This window comes from Halichoerus grypus, chromosome 1 (assembly GCF_964656455.1).
Source record: "Halichoerus grypus chromosome 1, mHalGry1.hap1.1, whole genome shotgun sequence".
In the NCBI taxonomy this organism is placed as follows: domain Eukaryota; kingdom Metazoa; phylum Chordata; class Mammalia; order Carnivora; family Phocidae; genus Halichoerus; species Halichoerus grypus.
Genome location: NC_135712.1, coordinates 76,467,434 through 76,485,675, shown reverse-complemented (window position 1 = coordinate 76,485,675; position 18,242 = coordinate 76,467,434). Strand labels below are relative to the sequence as shown.

At 38.7% G+C, this 18,242-nt stretch overlaps 1 protein-coding gene across 3 annotated transcripts in view; it reads left to right on the top strand.

Annotated features, from left to right (window-relative positions):
- The window catches only part of TP63 (tumor protein p63), a 232,791-nt gene that overhangs the window by 77,931 nt on the left and 136,618 nt on the right, over nt 1–18,242 (top strand). For all 3 annotated transcript variants that reach the window (XM_036064645.2, XM_036064636.2, XM_036064692.2), the window contains exons 2-3: nt 14,301–14,429; nt 15,435–15,567. In XM_036064645.2, the coding sequence (XP_035920538.2) occupies nt 14,301–14,429; nt 15,435–15,567 (262 nt within the window). The remainder of the gene's footprint in view (nt 1–14,300; nt 14,430–15,434; nt 15,568–18,242) is intronic.

Below are 18,242 nucleotides of genomic sequence, written 5' to 3'. Positions count from 1 at the left end.
AATATACTAAATATCATCTTTCCCATGGATCAAGTCACTTACTCCCTTGAGAGAGGGTGTCACACCATACTTGCAACAAACTTAATCACTTTGAAAAATAAAGAAATGAATGAAGTTATTTCGATAACTAAGATGTAGGAAACTTAGCTCCAGATAGCAGCTGACTTCTCCTAAGAGAAGGTGGGTGGAATGGCGAGTGAGAAGTTATACTGGTTTAAAGAGCTGCACATATAGCTTTTTTTCACACAAATAGGCTAAATTTGAATTTTTCTATGCTCAATGTAGTCACAATGTGACCATAATGTGACAAGCCTGCAGGTCATAGAGAATATCTGAAATCGGGGTTATAAATATCCTATGTAAATGAGGTCCGTCTCATTAATCAAAAGTCATCATGCTTGTCCGATCCCTAAATTGTTTATTGTTTCTTTAAAATCTGGGAATTAGGCCTGAGGAGATCTGTTCTGCACTGGATAAGCCCTTTGCTTTAGAGCAGGTTTCTTCGTTTCCTCTTTCCTTTTAGCCTGAAGTTGGATCCACCCTTCAAAATCAGTCTTCACACAAGCTTAGAAAGGGGAAGACAGAATTAGTAGTAATGAGGAACATATATGCAAGGGATAGAATTGAGAAATGCATTTATGTGGGAAAAGGAGAAAGCTTGCTCTGTGATCTGCTGTTTCCCTCAGGCTCCGACAAGCTAAAATTAAAAATTGATAAAGACAGATAACAACATTAAGGGGATGCTCTGATGGACAGGGGCTGCCTATTAGAAAAAGAGGAAGTGCTTATTTGTAACAGAATCAGCCACAAGGATGTATCACAAGCATCAGCTAGGGGTGAAGTTTAACATCACTGATTACCAAAGGTCTGGAGGGAAATCCCAGGATTCCCACACTGTTGCAGTGACCAGAAAACCATGCTGCTTCTGGTAACCATAACTTCCTCTCATCCCTGCTCATAGGGCATCTGGCTTAGAAGTAGTCTGTAGTATGACGTGGCACAGCTCAGCTCCTTCTGAGCCATAAGCTTTTGAATTTGTTCCCACAGTAGCCATCACATCCTGTTTGTCTCCCTGAAGCTGTACCCATACTTTACCCTTCCATAGGTGTTCCTTTGGCATCTAATTTATCAGAAATCTCTTTATATGATGAGCACTGGGTTTTAGGCACAACTGATGGATGGCTGGACACTACATCTGAAACTAATGATGTCCTTACTCTGTGTTGGCTAATGAATTAAAGTAAAAAACAAATAAGTAAAAATAAAAACAAAAAAAAGAGAAAAAAAATCTTTTTAATAACCCAAACCATTTTTATAAACACTCCACCTGACCAACTGACACACTCACCCTGTGCCTCCTTAGTCATTTGAAATATTCATGATTATGCAGTTAAACTTTTATTTTTTAAGTCATGGTCAGCAAACTTTTTTTTTTTAAGATTTTATTTATTTATTTGAGAGAGAGAGAATGAGAGACAGAGAGCATGAGAGGGAGGAGGGTCAGAGGGAGAAGCAGACTCCCTGCTGAGCAGGGAGCCCCATGCTGGACTCGATCCCAGGACTCCAGGATCATGACCTGAGCCAAAGGCAGTCCAACTGAGCCACTCAGGCGCCCCAAACTTTTCTTATAAAAGGTCAAATCGTAAGTATTTCTAGCTTGATAGGCCATGCAGTCTTTGTTGCAACTGTTCGACTCGGCCACTATGATGTGAGGCTGGCATAGACTGTCCTGAGCAAATGCGCAAAGCTGTGCTCCAAAGCGCTTTCCAGAAACAGACAACAATAGTTTAGGGGGTGGTAATTGGTAGACCTCTGTTTCACCTGAGAGTCTTGCACTTTTCTTCAGGCAGGTTTCCTTTGAGAGTCTTTCTCTATGGAATTATGCCTCTCCTGTTCTCTGTGAACTATTTTGAAATCTCCTTTTTTGAAATGCAGATAAATGTCTTTAATATCATCATGCTTCCTATACCTGTGAGCCTAAGGCCAGTCTGGGTTGGCTCTCTAACTGGTATGGATTTTAAGAAGCACAGAACAAGCAAGTATGACTTAAAAATTTTTCATTTTTTAGGGGCTCCTAGGTGGCTCAGTCGTTAAGCGTCAGCCTTTGGCTTAGGTCATAATCCCAGGGTTCTGGGATCAAGCCCCACTTCGGGCTCCCTGCTCCGCGGGAAGCCTGCTTCTCCCTCTCCCACTCCCCCTGCTTGTGTTCTGTCTCTTGCTGTGTCTCTGTCAAATAAATAAAATGTTTGGAAAAAAATTTTTTTCATATTTTACATTTGTTTAATTCCATTCTTTTAAATTTCTTTTCTTTTCTTCTTCTTTTTTGGTCTTTGGAAGGATGTTAAAGAAGAGCCAGTTCATAGCCTTGAGGTGGTACACATTTGTTCCTTTCTTCTTTACTTTTCTCTCCAGTTTTCACAGGTTACTCTATTCATCTCTTTTCCACCAAACCCTGCCCCAAACCCATCCTCCCCAGCCAGCTCAATCCACAAATATTTCATCACCCCCACCAACCTCTGACCCAAAGCCCTTTATTTTGCAGATTGACTAAAATACCCTTCCTCGTTTTTTTTTTTTGTTTTTTTTTTTCTTGTTTCCTTTTTTCCTTTCTCCATTCCCAGATTCAAATGTCAAGGAGCTAGGGCAAAGAGGGAGAGGATCTAGGCCACTGGAGGGCAGGTCAAAACCCAAGAACATTCCTTATTTTAGTTTTTCATCTTGTCAAATATTAATTATAGTATTTTTATTATCATTATTAGTTTAGGTAAGTTCCAATTACTTGTGGAAAAAATAAATAAAACCCGCATACTCGCACACAGTACCTAGACAGAAGATCAGTGTACGTGGCCTTAGAGGCCATCCTCTCTAACAGGTTTAGATGGTGCATCTCCCAACTGAAAGCTGCCAGGGAGGGAAGGGGAGAGACTCTGGTTACCGCTTCTCTGCCACACGTTCGTCAGCCAGCAGCCCCTCACAGACTCGGCCACCTCCCACTAAGACCAAGTAAGCAAACAGAAGAAGGCATCCAGGGCCACACTGCAGTCAACCTGTCGCCAGCTCCCGTGCACCGCTGGGCTGCCTTCCTGCAGGAGGTGGGAAGCCCAGAAACGTGGAGGGGGACTGCTGTCCGATGGGGTCGCTGTCAGAGGACACTGACAGGGAGGGCCTCTGTGAAGACCCAGAGGCCTGAACTGAAGCTTGGGCAGCAGTAGTTCTTGGTATGGTGAGAAAGCTTTAAAAAGCCTTGCCTCCCAGGGCTCGGGAATAAGTTTGCCTGATGTCATCATCTGGCGTAATGTAGAAAGAACTGGAGCTAGTTGTGTAATAGTGGAGGAACGATAGGTGTGGGGCCTTAAAACAGTAAAGTAATAAAATAGGAAGGAAGCTTAGTGATTATCTAGTAACCCAATTACCTTCTTTTACACATAGGGGAAAATGAAGCTTTGAGAGGAAAAGGGAATCCCACAATTCCATAGCCAGTTAGTCCAGACAGAAAAAAAGAATATGGATCTCGCTGTCAAGTGTTTTTTCCTCTGCGTTACTCTTCATGATTAGAAATAGTAAGTTGGTGCAGGATGCAGTGAGAAGCCACAGGTGAGTGAGTGGAAGGGGTAGTGTCCATCTTGCTTTTAGAGGTTCAGCTAGAACTTTGTTTCATCAAGGGGCTTTTCCAAACCACCTGGAAGGTGGCTCCTTGTTTGGCTCACATGCCCAGACTCTCCTCCCGGGAGGTAAGGAGGAGCCAGCGGCTCAGGTGATTCCGATTTGCTTATCCCTCCATTGGAGGATCACCAGCACTAGACACCAATGGTGCTTAACAATGCCACACATTAGAATCTCCTGTGGGACTTCTAAATTTTTCCATGATACTCCTTCCCAGATTCCATTCCTCAAAATTCTGATTTAATTGGTTTGGGGTAGCACCCAGGCATCTGTATTTTAGCCCCCCAGATATTCTAATGTGTAGCGATTTGAGAAATAGCGAGGCTAAAAGAAGCCTGAGAGTTGAAGCGTGGAAGGGATGGTAGCACAGAAGTACAGGTGTGAGGAGGACAGTCAGGAGAGATGTGACTAAGGACGAATTAGGTCTGAAGAGAGCTGTTGCTCAAGAGAATAGGAAAGCAGGGACGAGAAGCTGGTGAGCCTCGTTGGGAGACTAATGAGGTTCGAACAGGCCCAGGCGGAAGCACTTTGGAAGCCTGATTAAACAAAGACAGCGGGACTCAGAAGGAAGTCTGTGGAGACAGATCTCCCTACGGGCTCTAGACGGAAGTGCCTTTGGTTTCCTCCCCAAGAAGAAAGGACAAAGGACAAGTGACTCAGAGGAAAGTTTTCTGAATTGGCAGGTAAAGAAAAAATAATAATGGGGCAGTTCTAGAAGAGGGAACGTGTCTTACTGTCAGCAATTCTAGAGTCTTCGACCTTCAGATAACAAGGTCAAAAATCTCCTGTAAAATGAATGATAGGATCTTTGGACCAGAGGGCCTGAGAGATCACTAGGGGTAGCCCCCTCACTTCCTCGAGGAGGAACTTGAATCCCAGAGAGGAGCAGGGACTTGACTAAGATCACCTGGAAGCCAGGGTTCTGACCTTTGCCTCTGCCTGGGAGAGTCAGCACAGTGTGAGAGGAGCACAGACTCTGGAGCCAGCCTGCTGAGTTTGCTGCCCTCATGTACTGAGTGTGCACTTTGGGGTAGTTACTTACGTTCTCTGTGCCTCAGTTGCCTGATCTATAAAATGAGGATTAACAGAGTCAAACTTCATCATGGGTTGTTGGATGGATTAAGTGAGTTAATACCCATAAAGCATTTAGAATAATGCCTAGCATGTAAGATGTGTTAAAAATATTAACTGTAGTTATTATACCATACTGCTTTATTTAGCTGATAAAAACACATTTCAGTGAACAAGGCTGTGATAATACCTTGCCTCCTGTGTGAGAATAGATATTTGGAGAAAATGTAGATTTATCAAGGTGCTCCATTTTTGATTAAAAAACTTCAAAGGGATTAGAATGTAGGTGAATCCCCAAGCCATATCTTTGCACATGCAATTTCCTTAAAGTGCAGATTCTTGAGCCTCATTCCAGATCATCTGAAACAGAATCTTTGGGAGGTAGGGACAGGGACTTTGTATTTTCCAAATGTGGGTCAGGTGGTTCTGTTGAACTTTCAAGTGTGACACCTACTGCCCCTTGCTGAGAAAGTGGAACAACCTTCCATAGTAAGTTTCCAAGGCCTTCCCTCTTGCCTGAGATAGGTACTATCCGTTTTTGCACTGTTACAGATAGGGAAATTGAGGTTTAGAGAGGCAGCGGAATAACTTGTCCATAGTCATTAACTTTGTAATTAACAGACTAGAGACTCTGAAACCAAATCCTTTAGACTCCAGACCCGCCATCCTCCCAGTGACCATGTGCTCTGGAGGAAGTAAATTGCCACTTGGCTTCAGTTTTCTTCTCTGTAAAATGGGATAATATTGGTATTTACATCATAAGATGTTGTGAAAATTAATTCATGTCAGGCATATTGTAGAGAACCTTGCTCATAGAAACAATCGAATATTAACTGTTGTTTCTGCTCTAGATATTGGCTTTGTTATGTGTACTCTATTTTCCAAGTATTTCCTTCTACAAGTATTTACTTGACACCCACTTGGTGTCTGTTACTGTGTCAGACTACTGAAATAAATAAATGGTAATGCGAACTTTGTCTCCAAGAGCCAACTACTCCATTAGAAACTACAAATAAGAAACTGTACTATAAGACGAGATATGATCAGAAAGAACAAAGAGAGCCATACTGTCTTAGTAAAAACAAAACTTATCTACCAGGAGCCCTTAAGAAATATGTCATTCTGGGCAGTTCCATTTACTAGATAAACATATACTCTTTAAATAGCATTTTAAAAGGAAGGTAGATATTTCTGAAAATAAGGCATATTTCTCTGTCGTTTTAAACCAAGAATACTATGTGCTTTGTGAACTTATCTTAATGATTCCAGATCACCATTGGGAAGTTTTTTACTGGGTTATCATCACATCAAATTCCCCAGGAGCTTCTGAGGTATACCTGTCTCTTTATTCTTGTGCTTTTTTTTTTTTTTTTAATTTTTCTCTTAATGGAACTTCCTATCAGGTCTTCACACTGGTGCAAAATCATAACATATCCAAACCCTGATGTCATGATGATTACAGCTATTCAAATGTCTCCTAAATTCTAATTTGGGGGCAGGTTATAGATAAGTTCCCTGTAAGCTTGCATGTATTTCTATTTGCATGCCGTAATGTTAAAATGGCTTTAAAGTAAGATGGACTCAAGTCTCCCCTATCATTATCTTCTACCAGATGCCAAATTGTAAATTGAAATGGATCAGACTATTAACTGATCAATTGATTATAGGAGAGTGATGTTGGATGATAACTTTTTTTTATGTTCATGGATTTAGAGAGATTGCTCCGTTTACAAAAAAGATTTTTTAATATTTTATTTATTTATTTAGAGAGAGAGAGAGCAAGAGGAGGACAGAGAGAGAGGGGGAGAGAGAGAATCCCAGGCAGACTCTGTGTGTGGGCTTGATCTCATGACCCTGAGATCATGACCTGAGCCAAAATCAAGAGATGGACACTTAACTGACTGAGCCACCCAAGTGGCCCACAAAAAGTTTTAATTGTCCACTTTCTTCAGAGCATTGCAGAGGGATCCAGGATGCCCTGGGTTTAGCACTAGAACCCTGTGGGCTTCCTATGGGACTGTGAATAAAATCCCTGGGAGTCCTCATTTGTAGAAAGAAAGTATAGGGGATGAGAAATATAGCCCTTTTCATGTTGTTTTTTTTTTTTTTTCCCTATAACTCTCTGCTGTAAAGAACCAGGAAAATAGTAATATAGGTTTTGACTCCCAGTTCCTCACTTATTAGAGGACCTGTGTAGACAAAATGGAAACATCATTCCAACATGTGTGGATTACAATAGAATTAATGAAGGACAAGAATGCTTAAAACATGCCAAACTGAGGAAGTAAACTCAAACAATAAAAGAATAGTGTAGTTGTCTTAGTCCATTCAGGTTGCTATAATGAAATACCATAGATTGGGTGGCTTATAAACAACAGAAATTTATTTTTCACAATTCTGAAGGCTGGGAAGTCCAAGATCAAGGCACTGGCAGATTTGGTTCCTGTGTTTCCTAGTTCATAGATGTCAGTCTTCACTCTCTGTAACCTCACATGGTGGAGGGCAGGAGAGAGCTCTATGGGCCCCTTTTATAAGGGCATGAATCCTATTCATGAGGGCTCTACCATCATGACCTAATCATCTTGCAAAGGCCCCACCTACAAAAACTATCACATTGGAGATTAAATTTCCACCTATGAATTTTGGAGGGGACACAAACGTTTAGTGTATTGTGGTACCCTTTCTAGGGGAGCTGAGCTTTGTACTGGATGGTAGCGAAAGTAAAGATTATGACCTAGGGAAAGATGGGGGGAGTACAAGAGGTCATAATTTGAAAACACTCATGGCTGAAAAGAAACAACCTGTAGGATATAGCTGGCTGAATAATTTGGAAAAGAGCATCTGCCCAAAGGAATAAAAAGGATGAGGGATGAGGTCTGATTAGATTTTGTCCAGGGATCAGAGGTGAGTGATTGTAAATTCTGAGTCAGGGAACAAGTAGCCTGATAAAAATGCTGTTTAGGAAAGACCGATGATCACACATCAGTTGGGAGAGACTGCTGACAAATGAAATGAGGGCAGGAAGAAGGTTCAGTGAGCTGGGGATGTGAGAGATGGGGGCTATAGTCAGAGAAATCACCACTTTTAAGGCGGCAATTGGTTAGAATAGAGAGTGGGACACAAAATATGGAACTTAGAGGATTTTAGACTTGAGAGAAGAAAAGCTCACTCCCTCAGAGTTAACAACTGGTGAGTTGACACTAGATATATAGGCTTTGATGGGAGAATTGAGAGTTTGGTATACACAATAAAGGATTATGGCAGAAGCAGGCTGTGGGCAATCAGATCCTCAGACAGGTGGTAGTGGGAAGAGAAAAGTCTGAATATGAAAGGGAAGTGAACTGATTATGGCAGAATGGAGGATAAACAGACACTGAAAGATACAAAAGAGACTTTCTTAAGAATTTAGTTTATTAGTTCAGTAATAAAACATAAAACGAAATTTCTTGGTTATGACACTTTGTTTTTCAAATTGTGGCAAATCAGTATTTCAAGGCATAAGATATGCTCTAAATACATTTTACCCATGTAAGTTTTCTCTGCCAGGAGTGAAGCTGGCATATGGGTTTGACCATGGGGTGAATACAGTGATAAGGAACAGACTGGTCATTTTTCAACATGAAGTTGAAAAGGAAAGAATTCTATTTAATGAAGAAAAGATGTTAATGGACTTGATTTGGATTATGTAAGTAGCTTTCTGGAGGTGGACATATCTCAGACATATGAATAAGTTTACTCCTCCAGGGCTCTTGGGCATTGTTGCATGCAATGATGAGGCGATTTATTAAAGGGCATCAAGGTACTCTTTGGCATCCCTAAAATTAAGTATGACAATTAATAATCATAATGGTTATCATAATAACAGAGTAAACTGAAAATATAGGAGTGTTTCCAAACTAAAAATAAAAATGGAATTATGTGATTTGGAATGCTCCTGCATCGGAAAGAGCATTGGAAGACTTGTTCTGGGGAAGATCTAGAGAGGTTGGTAATAAAGGCTTAGGCAATAATTTGATGGATTGACAGATTAGATGGGTGGATAGATGGATATACAGAAGAGGAAGTCAGGTTCAGAGTTTTAAACAACTTCTATCTGAGAACTGGGGACACTACCATAGTATTTGAGTGCTCAGGTCCCCTTGGAAAATAATAGGGACCTCAGCTCTCTTTTCTCACACTACATTTGAGAGTGAACTCCAATCAATATTGAGAATCTGCAGAAAGAACAGATATTCTTGTCAATATCATTCACTGATCAGTACTTGTTTTTTCACACCATTTCCTGCTCATTTGAAGGAAAAACGGTAACTTATGATGAGACAGAATTAGGAAATTTTGTTCTTTTACAGAAAAAAATATCCTCCTAACTATGAAAAACACTATTGCTCACCTTTTAAGATGAATGAAAATTAGAACCATGTATATATAATATATATAATTTAATAAAGCATGAACTTTGAAGTCATACAATCTTAAATTCAAAGCCTAGCTCTATCATAAATAAATAAATAAATAAATAGCAAGCCCGGTTCTATCATTTACTAGCTGAGTGAGCTTGAATAATTTCCTTATCCTCTCTGAGCTTAAAATTGTCATGTGGAAAACTAGAAAAGCAGGCCTAGTGAAGTGAAATCCTGCCATAATCAATGGCAAGTCTTTCCTGCCAATCACCAGGCAAATAGAGCACAAACCAAAATGAATGGCCCATGCTGGCTTTTCTGTCCTTTAGAAGGTCACAGTCCAGCGGGAATTTAGGAGCACAAAAGGTTATAACAAAAGGTAAAAATTAGACAAACATTGAAGGTGTTCTATTTCTGGCATTGAATTATGAAAAACTGTCAAAGGAGCAAGATACATGTCTCACTCATCACTAAATCTCCAACATAGCCTTTCACATAGTACTCAATATATGTATTGTTGAGTCCTTTGCACATAAGCCTTGGCTAAAATATATTATTAGATGAGTATAGCAATAAATTCACAGAGGATTTTTTTTAATCTGAGCAATTTCACTACATTATTTTTTTAAATGGCTTTCAAGAACACAGATAATAGTAAAATAATTAGGAAGTGATCCATTTTGAGTATTTATTATCTTTGCTTTTAACGTAATTTAATTTTAAGTTTAATACTTTATAATAAATTATAATAATGACTATGTTTAACAACTGGCGTGGAAAATTCCAGAATATTGAACAGTCTGCCTTCATTAACCAGTATTCTCGCGTGGCCATGGATCTAGGCTAAATTTTTCAGGTCTCAGCCTCAGTTTCCTTGTGAAATAAGGTAGCAAGACTAGACAGTCTTAAAGGGCACAACCGACTTTGACATTCTATGTGGTCCTCAAAGGTTTAGGTTCATGTGTGACCCCATCTTTCCAAGTGTGGGCACAGTTACTGAGGGGGTACTCCAGGTCTGCTTTCCGGGAGTTCCCTGTGCCACATTCTCTCTCTACCAGAAGGAATGACATCAAGGGAGCCTTTGAGTCAGGAAGTCTAGGAGCAGCCAGTGAGTTTCTGGTCTGCATCACTACTAAATGCTGTTTTATTTTGTTACATGAATTAGAAGATATTTAATCAAATGTACTTCTACTCTCATAGTATTAAGTTTGGATGTTCTAAAGGGGAGTAAGGAGGCTTTAAATATCCAGAAAATGACAAGTACGGGAACTGTTACAAGAGGCGAAGGGTTGGTAATTAGTGTTTGATGCCTCAATTTATTCTTCCTGGACTGTGGGTAGAGACCTATGTTGAATACAATATAGCTGGGTTGAACTAGTTCTTTTTAGATTTTAGCTTTTCCATCTATTAAATAAGAAAAAGTAGGCTAGATGGTCTCAGGAGCCTATTAATTCTAAAATCCATCTATAAAATTAAGGTTGTGTTGAACTCTGAAATAGTAGATTTGGAGATTTTTCAGGAGTGCTGAAAGAAACTTAATGTAAGAGATTTGAGTGGTGACTTCTGGGGCAGAACAGGAAGAGCAGGAGGGAATGCAGACTATAAGCAGATACCTTTGGGGGTTTTCAGGTGACTTCTACAGTGTAGGGTTCTTTTTTTTTTTTGGCTGAGTTAATGTAAAGAGTGCAGGATAGTTCATCCACAAAAAACAAGCTGAAAAGAAAAAAAAAAAGTGACTTGAGACTTCCTAACTTTGGGTGTGACTGATTTGACAAAACCATTTGAACAGAGTGATTGTTCCATGAGTAAATTGATACTGAGATTCACCCAAGGGCAAAGCCTCTGAAGATAGGTAGGATTTACCTCACTCTTCCTGCCCTATGGCACCAGCTGATCTCTTTCCTTCCTTTCTCTCAATAATGTTTTCCATCTTTATTCGGAGATCAAGAATCAATTCTCGGTTTGCATAGGAGACACCTGGGAGTTCCTCTAACTGAGACCACTGAGTTTTAAATTGTTAACAGAACCAGTTCTTCAAATGAAATCTTGCTCAGAACAATAATATACTTAAAATGCAAACAACAAACTTGCTGCTGTTAAGGAGTGTCTGGAGTCCTACCACTAGGGACATTTCTTTACATCTGGCGAACCCACTGAGGCACCAGAAACCCTAGAGTTTCATGAAACCAATATGAAAACCACTGATCTATTCCAAAGCCCACTCCCATCTTTTGTAATCAAGTCCCCTTAAAGCTTGAGGCCCTGGAGAAGGGGGTAGGGGTGGGGAGGAGCTGTTGCCCCATTCAATGTAGCAAGCCTGAGATAAAGGTGATCTAGGAGAAAATGAGAGGTAATGGGAGCACTGTTTGGGCCTACAGACACAGAAAGAGAATAAACAATTTGAACTGCAGAGAAATGAGGGATAATTCAGGTTTAATATAATTACTTTTGTGTGACACTTCTACAGCTTTAAGAAGCCTTTCAAATATGCTATTTAATTAGTTCAATTCAGTAAGTATTTTCTGGGTACAAATTATGTACTTGATCTAATCCAATCAATGTATTGACTACCATGCACTATATGGAAAATGTGTAATACATTATTTCAAGTAAGACTTTCAACCACCCTGTGAAGGAAGCATAGTTGAAGAAAATAAGGTACAAAGAGGTTAAGTAACTTGATCATGACTTTACAGTATGTCAGTAGTAGAGCTAAAATTTGAACCCAAGTCTGTCTCGCTTCAAAACCCATGTTCCTTCCACTCTAACCTCGAGGAAATATAAAACTAAGAAATTCAAGGAGATACGGGCTTTGCCTTCAAGTTACTTAAGATCCTCTACACTCGATTAATTGTTGTACAAGTAATAGAGGATGAATTAGCATTGATGAGACGCAACAAAAGGCCAGAAAAGTTTGGAGAAGAAAGATTATATTTCAAGTAAGGAACCAGGAAATGCTTTGTGGGGAGTAAATCTTAGGACTGTGTAGGCATCTGTGATGCAACGGAGCAGGGATGACTATCCCCATGTCACAATCAAGGAAGCTGAAGTTCATGGAGCTGGGAGGCTTTTCCACAGTTTTGCAGCTGGTTAGTGGTGACATCAGAAATACAGGGAAGGTCTTTTAACAGTCAGAGAGAAACTAGAGAGAAAATGTGAACATAAACAATGTCTGATTTAACCTTTTTGCTAATAATTGAATTTGTCCCCATTTTCTCCATCCTTACTTCTGCTAGCATCCAATTGTCTTCCCCAGACTGGTGTAACCACTTTGCACATAAACTGATATGCTTATAAACCTTTCCTCCACACAGCTTCCAGATTTATCAGTATGAAATGTATTCTGTCAGTCTCATCCTTCAAATCCTTTAATACTATGGGGGTGGATATCTACACGTGTGATCAAAAACTTGTGTAGAACTAAATACATATACAACATATACATGCGTGCATGTGTGCAAATGAGTACAAGTAAAACTGAGAATTTCTGAATAAGATCAGTGCACTGTAGCAGTATCAATATCCTGGTTATAATATTTTTAACGGTTTTGTAAATTGTGACTTACCATTGGGGGAACTGCATAAAGGGTGCATGAACTCTCTCTGTATAATTCATTACAACTGCATGTAAATCTATATTGATCTCAAAATAAAAAGTTCATTTAAAAATCTTTTGCAAAAACTAGAAGTATTGAAATATTTAAGCTTCTTTGAACATAGCATACGATTCTCTTCTTCTCTCCCCAGCTCTATTTTCCAGCATTCTCTGCCCCAGCTCTTACACTGTGCTAACATAGAGTTGCTTGCAACTTTCTCACATACACCAAATTATTTTCCATTTTAGTATTTTGTTTATTGTTGTTGCCATAGACTGCTCACTCATATCATTAATCCTTACCTGGCATAGCTAATTGCTTCAGATTGTTTAAGGCTCTTTCTTTGATCCCTCAGATGAGATGATATATTTTAACTTTGTACTTTCATAGTGTTATACATACTCTTACTATTTTTATTAGAGGTTTGGTTTCTTGTCTTACCTTCTGTACCTTCTAGAGAGTGAGACAGTCTTATTTGCTTTTTATTTTCAGTGGCCTTTATTCTTGCTAGTAAATAATAGATTCTATGTGTTTAACTTGAGTAAATGAATGTGCTTCTCCATATAGTTTGGAAATTATCAACAATAAATACAATGCTATTATCTTCTATTATGTAACTAGACCAGAGTATTCATTTGCAAATTTAAGATGATTGACTCTCTTGGTACACTATTTATTAATACTTTACAATATTAACAGTAATGATTAAGAGCTTAGGTAATTTCATCCTGGGGTAAAATTAGTCTACTGATAATCACAATGAATCATAGACTGAGATGATCTGTGTAGATAATATGTGGACTTGGAGACAGCATCACCTGGGAAAGCTGGCATTTTCCTCCATATATATAGGATCAAGGTTATTTATTTTTTTAAGTAAAGGCAAACTTGGGGACCCAGCAATAAAATGGAGCAAACAGAAATGGCATTCATTTGCAACATATTCAGATGTTTACTTATCCTTTAGTCTAACATAGAATTTTACACTCCAATTAAAAACCACCCACACACACATAAAAGTAAGTTAACCGGTGATTCAAAAAAAAAAAAAAAAAATCTAGGTTCAGAGGTTTGCATTTATTGTCCCTGGGCACAATCCTAAGACGGTAGTTATGAGAGAGGTGATTTTACTGCAGGTGAAATTGAAATTTTCTGAACTCCTTTCTGTTTTCTGATTCTACTTTTTACCTGCTAGAGGCAGAATGGACAGATAATCAGTTGAGACATTTATAAAGCAGGTTTAATAATAGGTCACCCTTGCTGCCAGACTTAATGAGGGAATATTTATCTTCTTTTTGGAATCTTCAGAACATAGATGCTGGGTAGTGGAAGTGTAGAGTGTAACAATATTACTAGTTACAAAAGAATTTGATATAGGATATGATTATCTGACTTTACAGCAAAATGGGATCCATGAAACACCAATCATGCAACTTCTGAAATTTGCTTTATATGCCTGCATGGTTCTGAAAAGTCACCTGAGATTTCTTGATTGAGTATGCTTTAGTTTTAATATTCAATATCATAAATACAGAAACTGTAATTCTAGTTTCATTTTTGTCCTCTTAAGGTTTGTAGAAACCCCAGCTCATTTCTCTTGGAAAGAAAGTTATTACCGATCCACTATGTCCCAGAGCACACAGACAAGTGAGTTCCTCAGTCCAGAGGTCTTCCAACATATCTGGGATTTTCTGGAACAGTGAGTATCAAAGAAGCAAAAACATGTTGTACTTGAATTATTATAAATAGATAAATAGAGATTATAAAAATATTGCTCACTAGGGCATGTTTCTAGAATCAATAAAAACCAGTCAATATTGTTGGGAAAATTTATTTCCTCCAATAGTATTTCTGTGTTCAAAATTCAGTAGAGGTTTATTCAGCTTACAACACCAAAAGATCATTATTCCAAGGTGGTATAATTTTGGAGCATCAGAAGGGCTCTCCTCAAACCATAAGAGACTCTTAATCATAGAAACAAACTGAGTGTTGCTGGAGGAGGGGGTGGGGTAACTGGGTGATGGGCATTAAGGAGAGCACATGATGTAATGAGCACTGGGTGTTGTATGCAACTGATGAATCACTGAATTCTACCTCTGAAACTAATAATATACTATATGCTAATTAATTGAATTGAAATTAAAAAAAGGTGGGGAGGCTTTCCTGCCTAACTCCCAATAACTTCTCCAGTGACTCCCTTGATACCCAAAATCTGTTCCTTTGGCTTAAAGACTCTTATTTGCTGTTACAACACAAATACCCCCTGAGAAGGTAGAATACTAAATTTTGTTGGTCATTTATGCCTTGCTAGGAAAATGATTATTGTCTACTGTATTAAGATCAAGTTTGGATAAGTGAGTAAATTCAGCAGAAGATAAAAGAATATCAAAGTACTTGGTACTCTAAGGGATAGGGTATAAAATACTCAATTCCCGATACATCCTTTCTCTCCCATGTTCTACCCAGCAATTCTCTGACAAGGGCAGGGATCATGATTCCCACTGTACAAATAGGACTTAGATTTGAACTGCCTGAGATAACACATTTGGCATGTGGTTGAGCCACGATTTGAACCTAGAGTCTCTGACTCCAACAAATGAGCCTTACCAACTTTGAAAGAGAGGGAGATCATTGTTGTCAACTGGGTGCTTGTGTTTTAGTCCCATTCCTTGCCTAACACACTTTTGTTTGTCCTTTATGGTAGGCCCATATGTTCAGTTCAGCCCATTGACTTGAACTTTGTGGATGAACCATCAGAAAATGGTGCAAGAAACAAGATTGAGATTAGCATGGACTGTATCCGCATGCAGGATTCGGACCTCAGTGACCCCATGTGGGTGAGTGGCAGGAACGTCTCCTTTAATCTGTGGGCCGTGCCATCCACATCTCTGTGAAGTCTGTGTATTTCATGGCATATGAAAAGGCAGATGGCCCTGAATGGACAAGGCCACTGGGTAGAGAGTCAATGTGATCAGCAGAGAGAAAATTAAGTGTTTGTGGATTTTGCGTCTTCCTCAACTCTTCTTACTGCACCTTACTGGTGTGAGGAAGGTGGGTGGGTGGGAATAATCCCTTATGTTCTTTATCTGAATTGTTCCTTATGTCTATCCCAATTTGGAGAGGGTGGTACCAGTCCAGGGTTTTACAAGAGGTCAAGTTAGAGTCAGAACCAGAGTCTAGATCTGAATTCTATCCAAATTCTATCTATACTATGGCAGGCTGCCTCTTTCATGGAACTATCCTTAAATAAAGGAGGAGGAAGTAAATTCAATGTGAATCGAGATACAGATTTAAGTACCTAGTAATAGAATAAGGGGAAAGAAGGTAAGTAATACATAAAATAGTATTTTGGGGGGGATGCTTTGCCAGTGAGTCACTCATGACCTTGGCCTTCAGTTTCTTATCTGTAAAATGGGGAGATCAGGAGTGTAATGGGTTAATAATATTAAAACACTTTTCTGAAATGTTTAGATGAAATTTTCTGTATTTCTGTAGTACATAGTGCTGGTTTGTTTGTGTTTTATTTTTGTCTTGTTATTTTTTTTTTTTATTCATTCACCATACAAATCCTACTTTTTCTGTAAACACAACTCAAACAAACAAATCCTTCTAGAAAAACAGGTGGAAAAGAGCTAGAAAAAAAGGTGGGGATTTCATAGATCATGTGTCAACATGATTTTGGAAATCACTTTAAAAATACCTTGCCTGTCTTATCTAATAGAAGATTTTACTGGAATTTTCACTATATATTTTTTTATCTGGAATTGTACTTATTTTTTTTTTTTTTTTTTAATATTAGGAGAAGGTGTGTCAGGAAAGGGAAGAGGAAAGAGCCAAAAATATAAAGTTGTAACTTTGCAAATATACTGATGTTTTGCCCCTAAATTGATAAAAGGAATATAACTATTCTTCAATGGCCCCTTGTGTTCTAATACTGACACAGTTCTCTGTTATCTTTGAGCTAGTGAAAGGAAAAGGATGGATAAATCCAAGGGGCAGGTCACTCAAGGCCTTGGAATGTATTACAATTAAACCTATGTAGGGGTAAATTCTGATTTGAGAATGACTTCAAAATTAGGATATCTCCAGTTCACTTAATAATATCACCTCGTGATAGGTAGCACAAGCCTAGGCAAACCTTTCTTCTATATTCTCTCCAGGGATTTTCTGTTCTGATTCCTGAACTCATAAAAGCAGGTGAATTTATATAAAGCTTAAAATGGAGAATCAAGCCTTTTTATTTATGGTTTTTACTCTTATTTCACATGCTTTCACACACTGAAGCATGTGGTTTCTAAATGTGCCATGCCCTTTCTTATTTTTTTATATTATTAGAAATTCTCTCCTTAGGAACATCTTTTTTGTGTGTTTGTTTTTGTGTTTGTTTTTGTTTTCCCCCTCTAGCCAATTCTTCTCTGTCCCTCAACAAACAGTATATCCTGTCTTCTCTGGGAAAACTTCCATATCACTATTCGCCACCAGTTTGAGTTAGAGACCATTCCTCTGAAGCAACCTAGGTCTATTTTTAGTCCTATTACTTATTATACAATCTTATCATTGTTTATTTCTCTGTCTCTCAAGGGGACAGGGGCCATATTTTGTCATGCTCAGCATTTGTTACAGTAGCTGTCACATAATAGGCCCTCAGGAAATTTTGAAGTCCTGTGAAATGAGAATTGGAAGTTATCTTAAAAAGTCAAAAAGTTCTCTTTCAAGCAGTCCTGTCTAAGAGAACTTTCTTTCAGTGATGTAAATGTTCTATATTCTGTACTGTTCAATGCAGTAGCCACTAGTCCCATGTATCCTTTGGGCATTTGAAATGTGGTTAGTGCAACTGAGGAACTTAATTTAAATTAAATTAAAATTTAAATGACCACATGTGTCTAGTTGGTAGAATATTGGGTAGCACAGTTCTAGAATATCTCCTGTCAGAGGACTGTTCTCTTCTTGAACATTCACAGCGGCAAAGCTTCCTGTCCCCTCTGCCTCTCGTATTCCTTCCCTTGTAACTATGGTCTGTCAATTGGAAGATGTTACGCTGCTGAGGTACTTTATTCTTTACTTCCACTGTTTTCTCACTTCTGTTGGAAAGTACCCAGGTTTGCTATCTGAGCAAAACTTTAGTCATTTAACGTCCATTTTGGTGCTTTTACAAATCAGCTAAAGGAAACTTTAAAGAAATCCTAGTGGAGTATCTGAGTGAGAGTCATGGAAGTTCTACAATGATGTTTGAAAAGGGAAAAATGAAGGGGAGAAAGTCAAGAAACTACATAGATGTCATTGCCCTCATGATAAGTGTCTAAGAATGCACTGCTGTATGGGTTGGAGGTTATTGTTATTTAAGAAATACTGATATTTAAAAGGATTATCCATTTGCATTCAACATTTTTTTCCTGAGTGTCAGGAAACACACACACACACACACACACACGATATTGATTCTTTGAAATAGATTTTTAACAATGCTACTAGGAGGACTGATTGAAACAGAGTGTGTTCAATTTGAAATAGA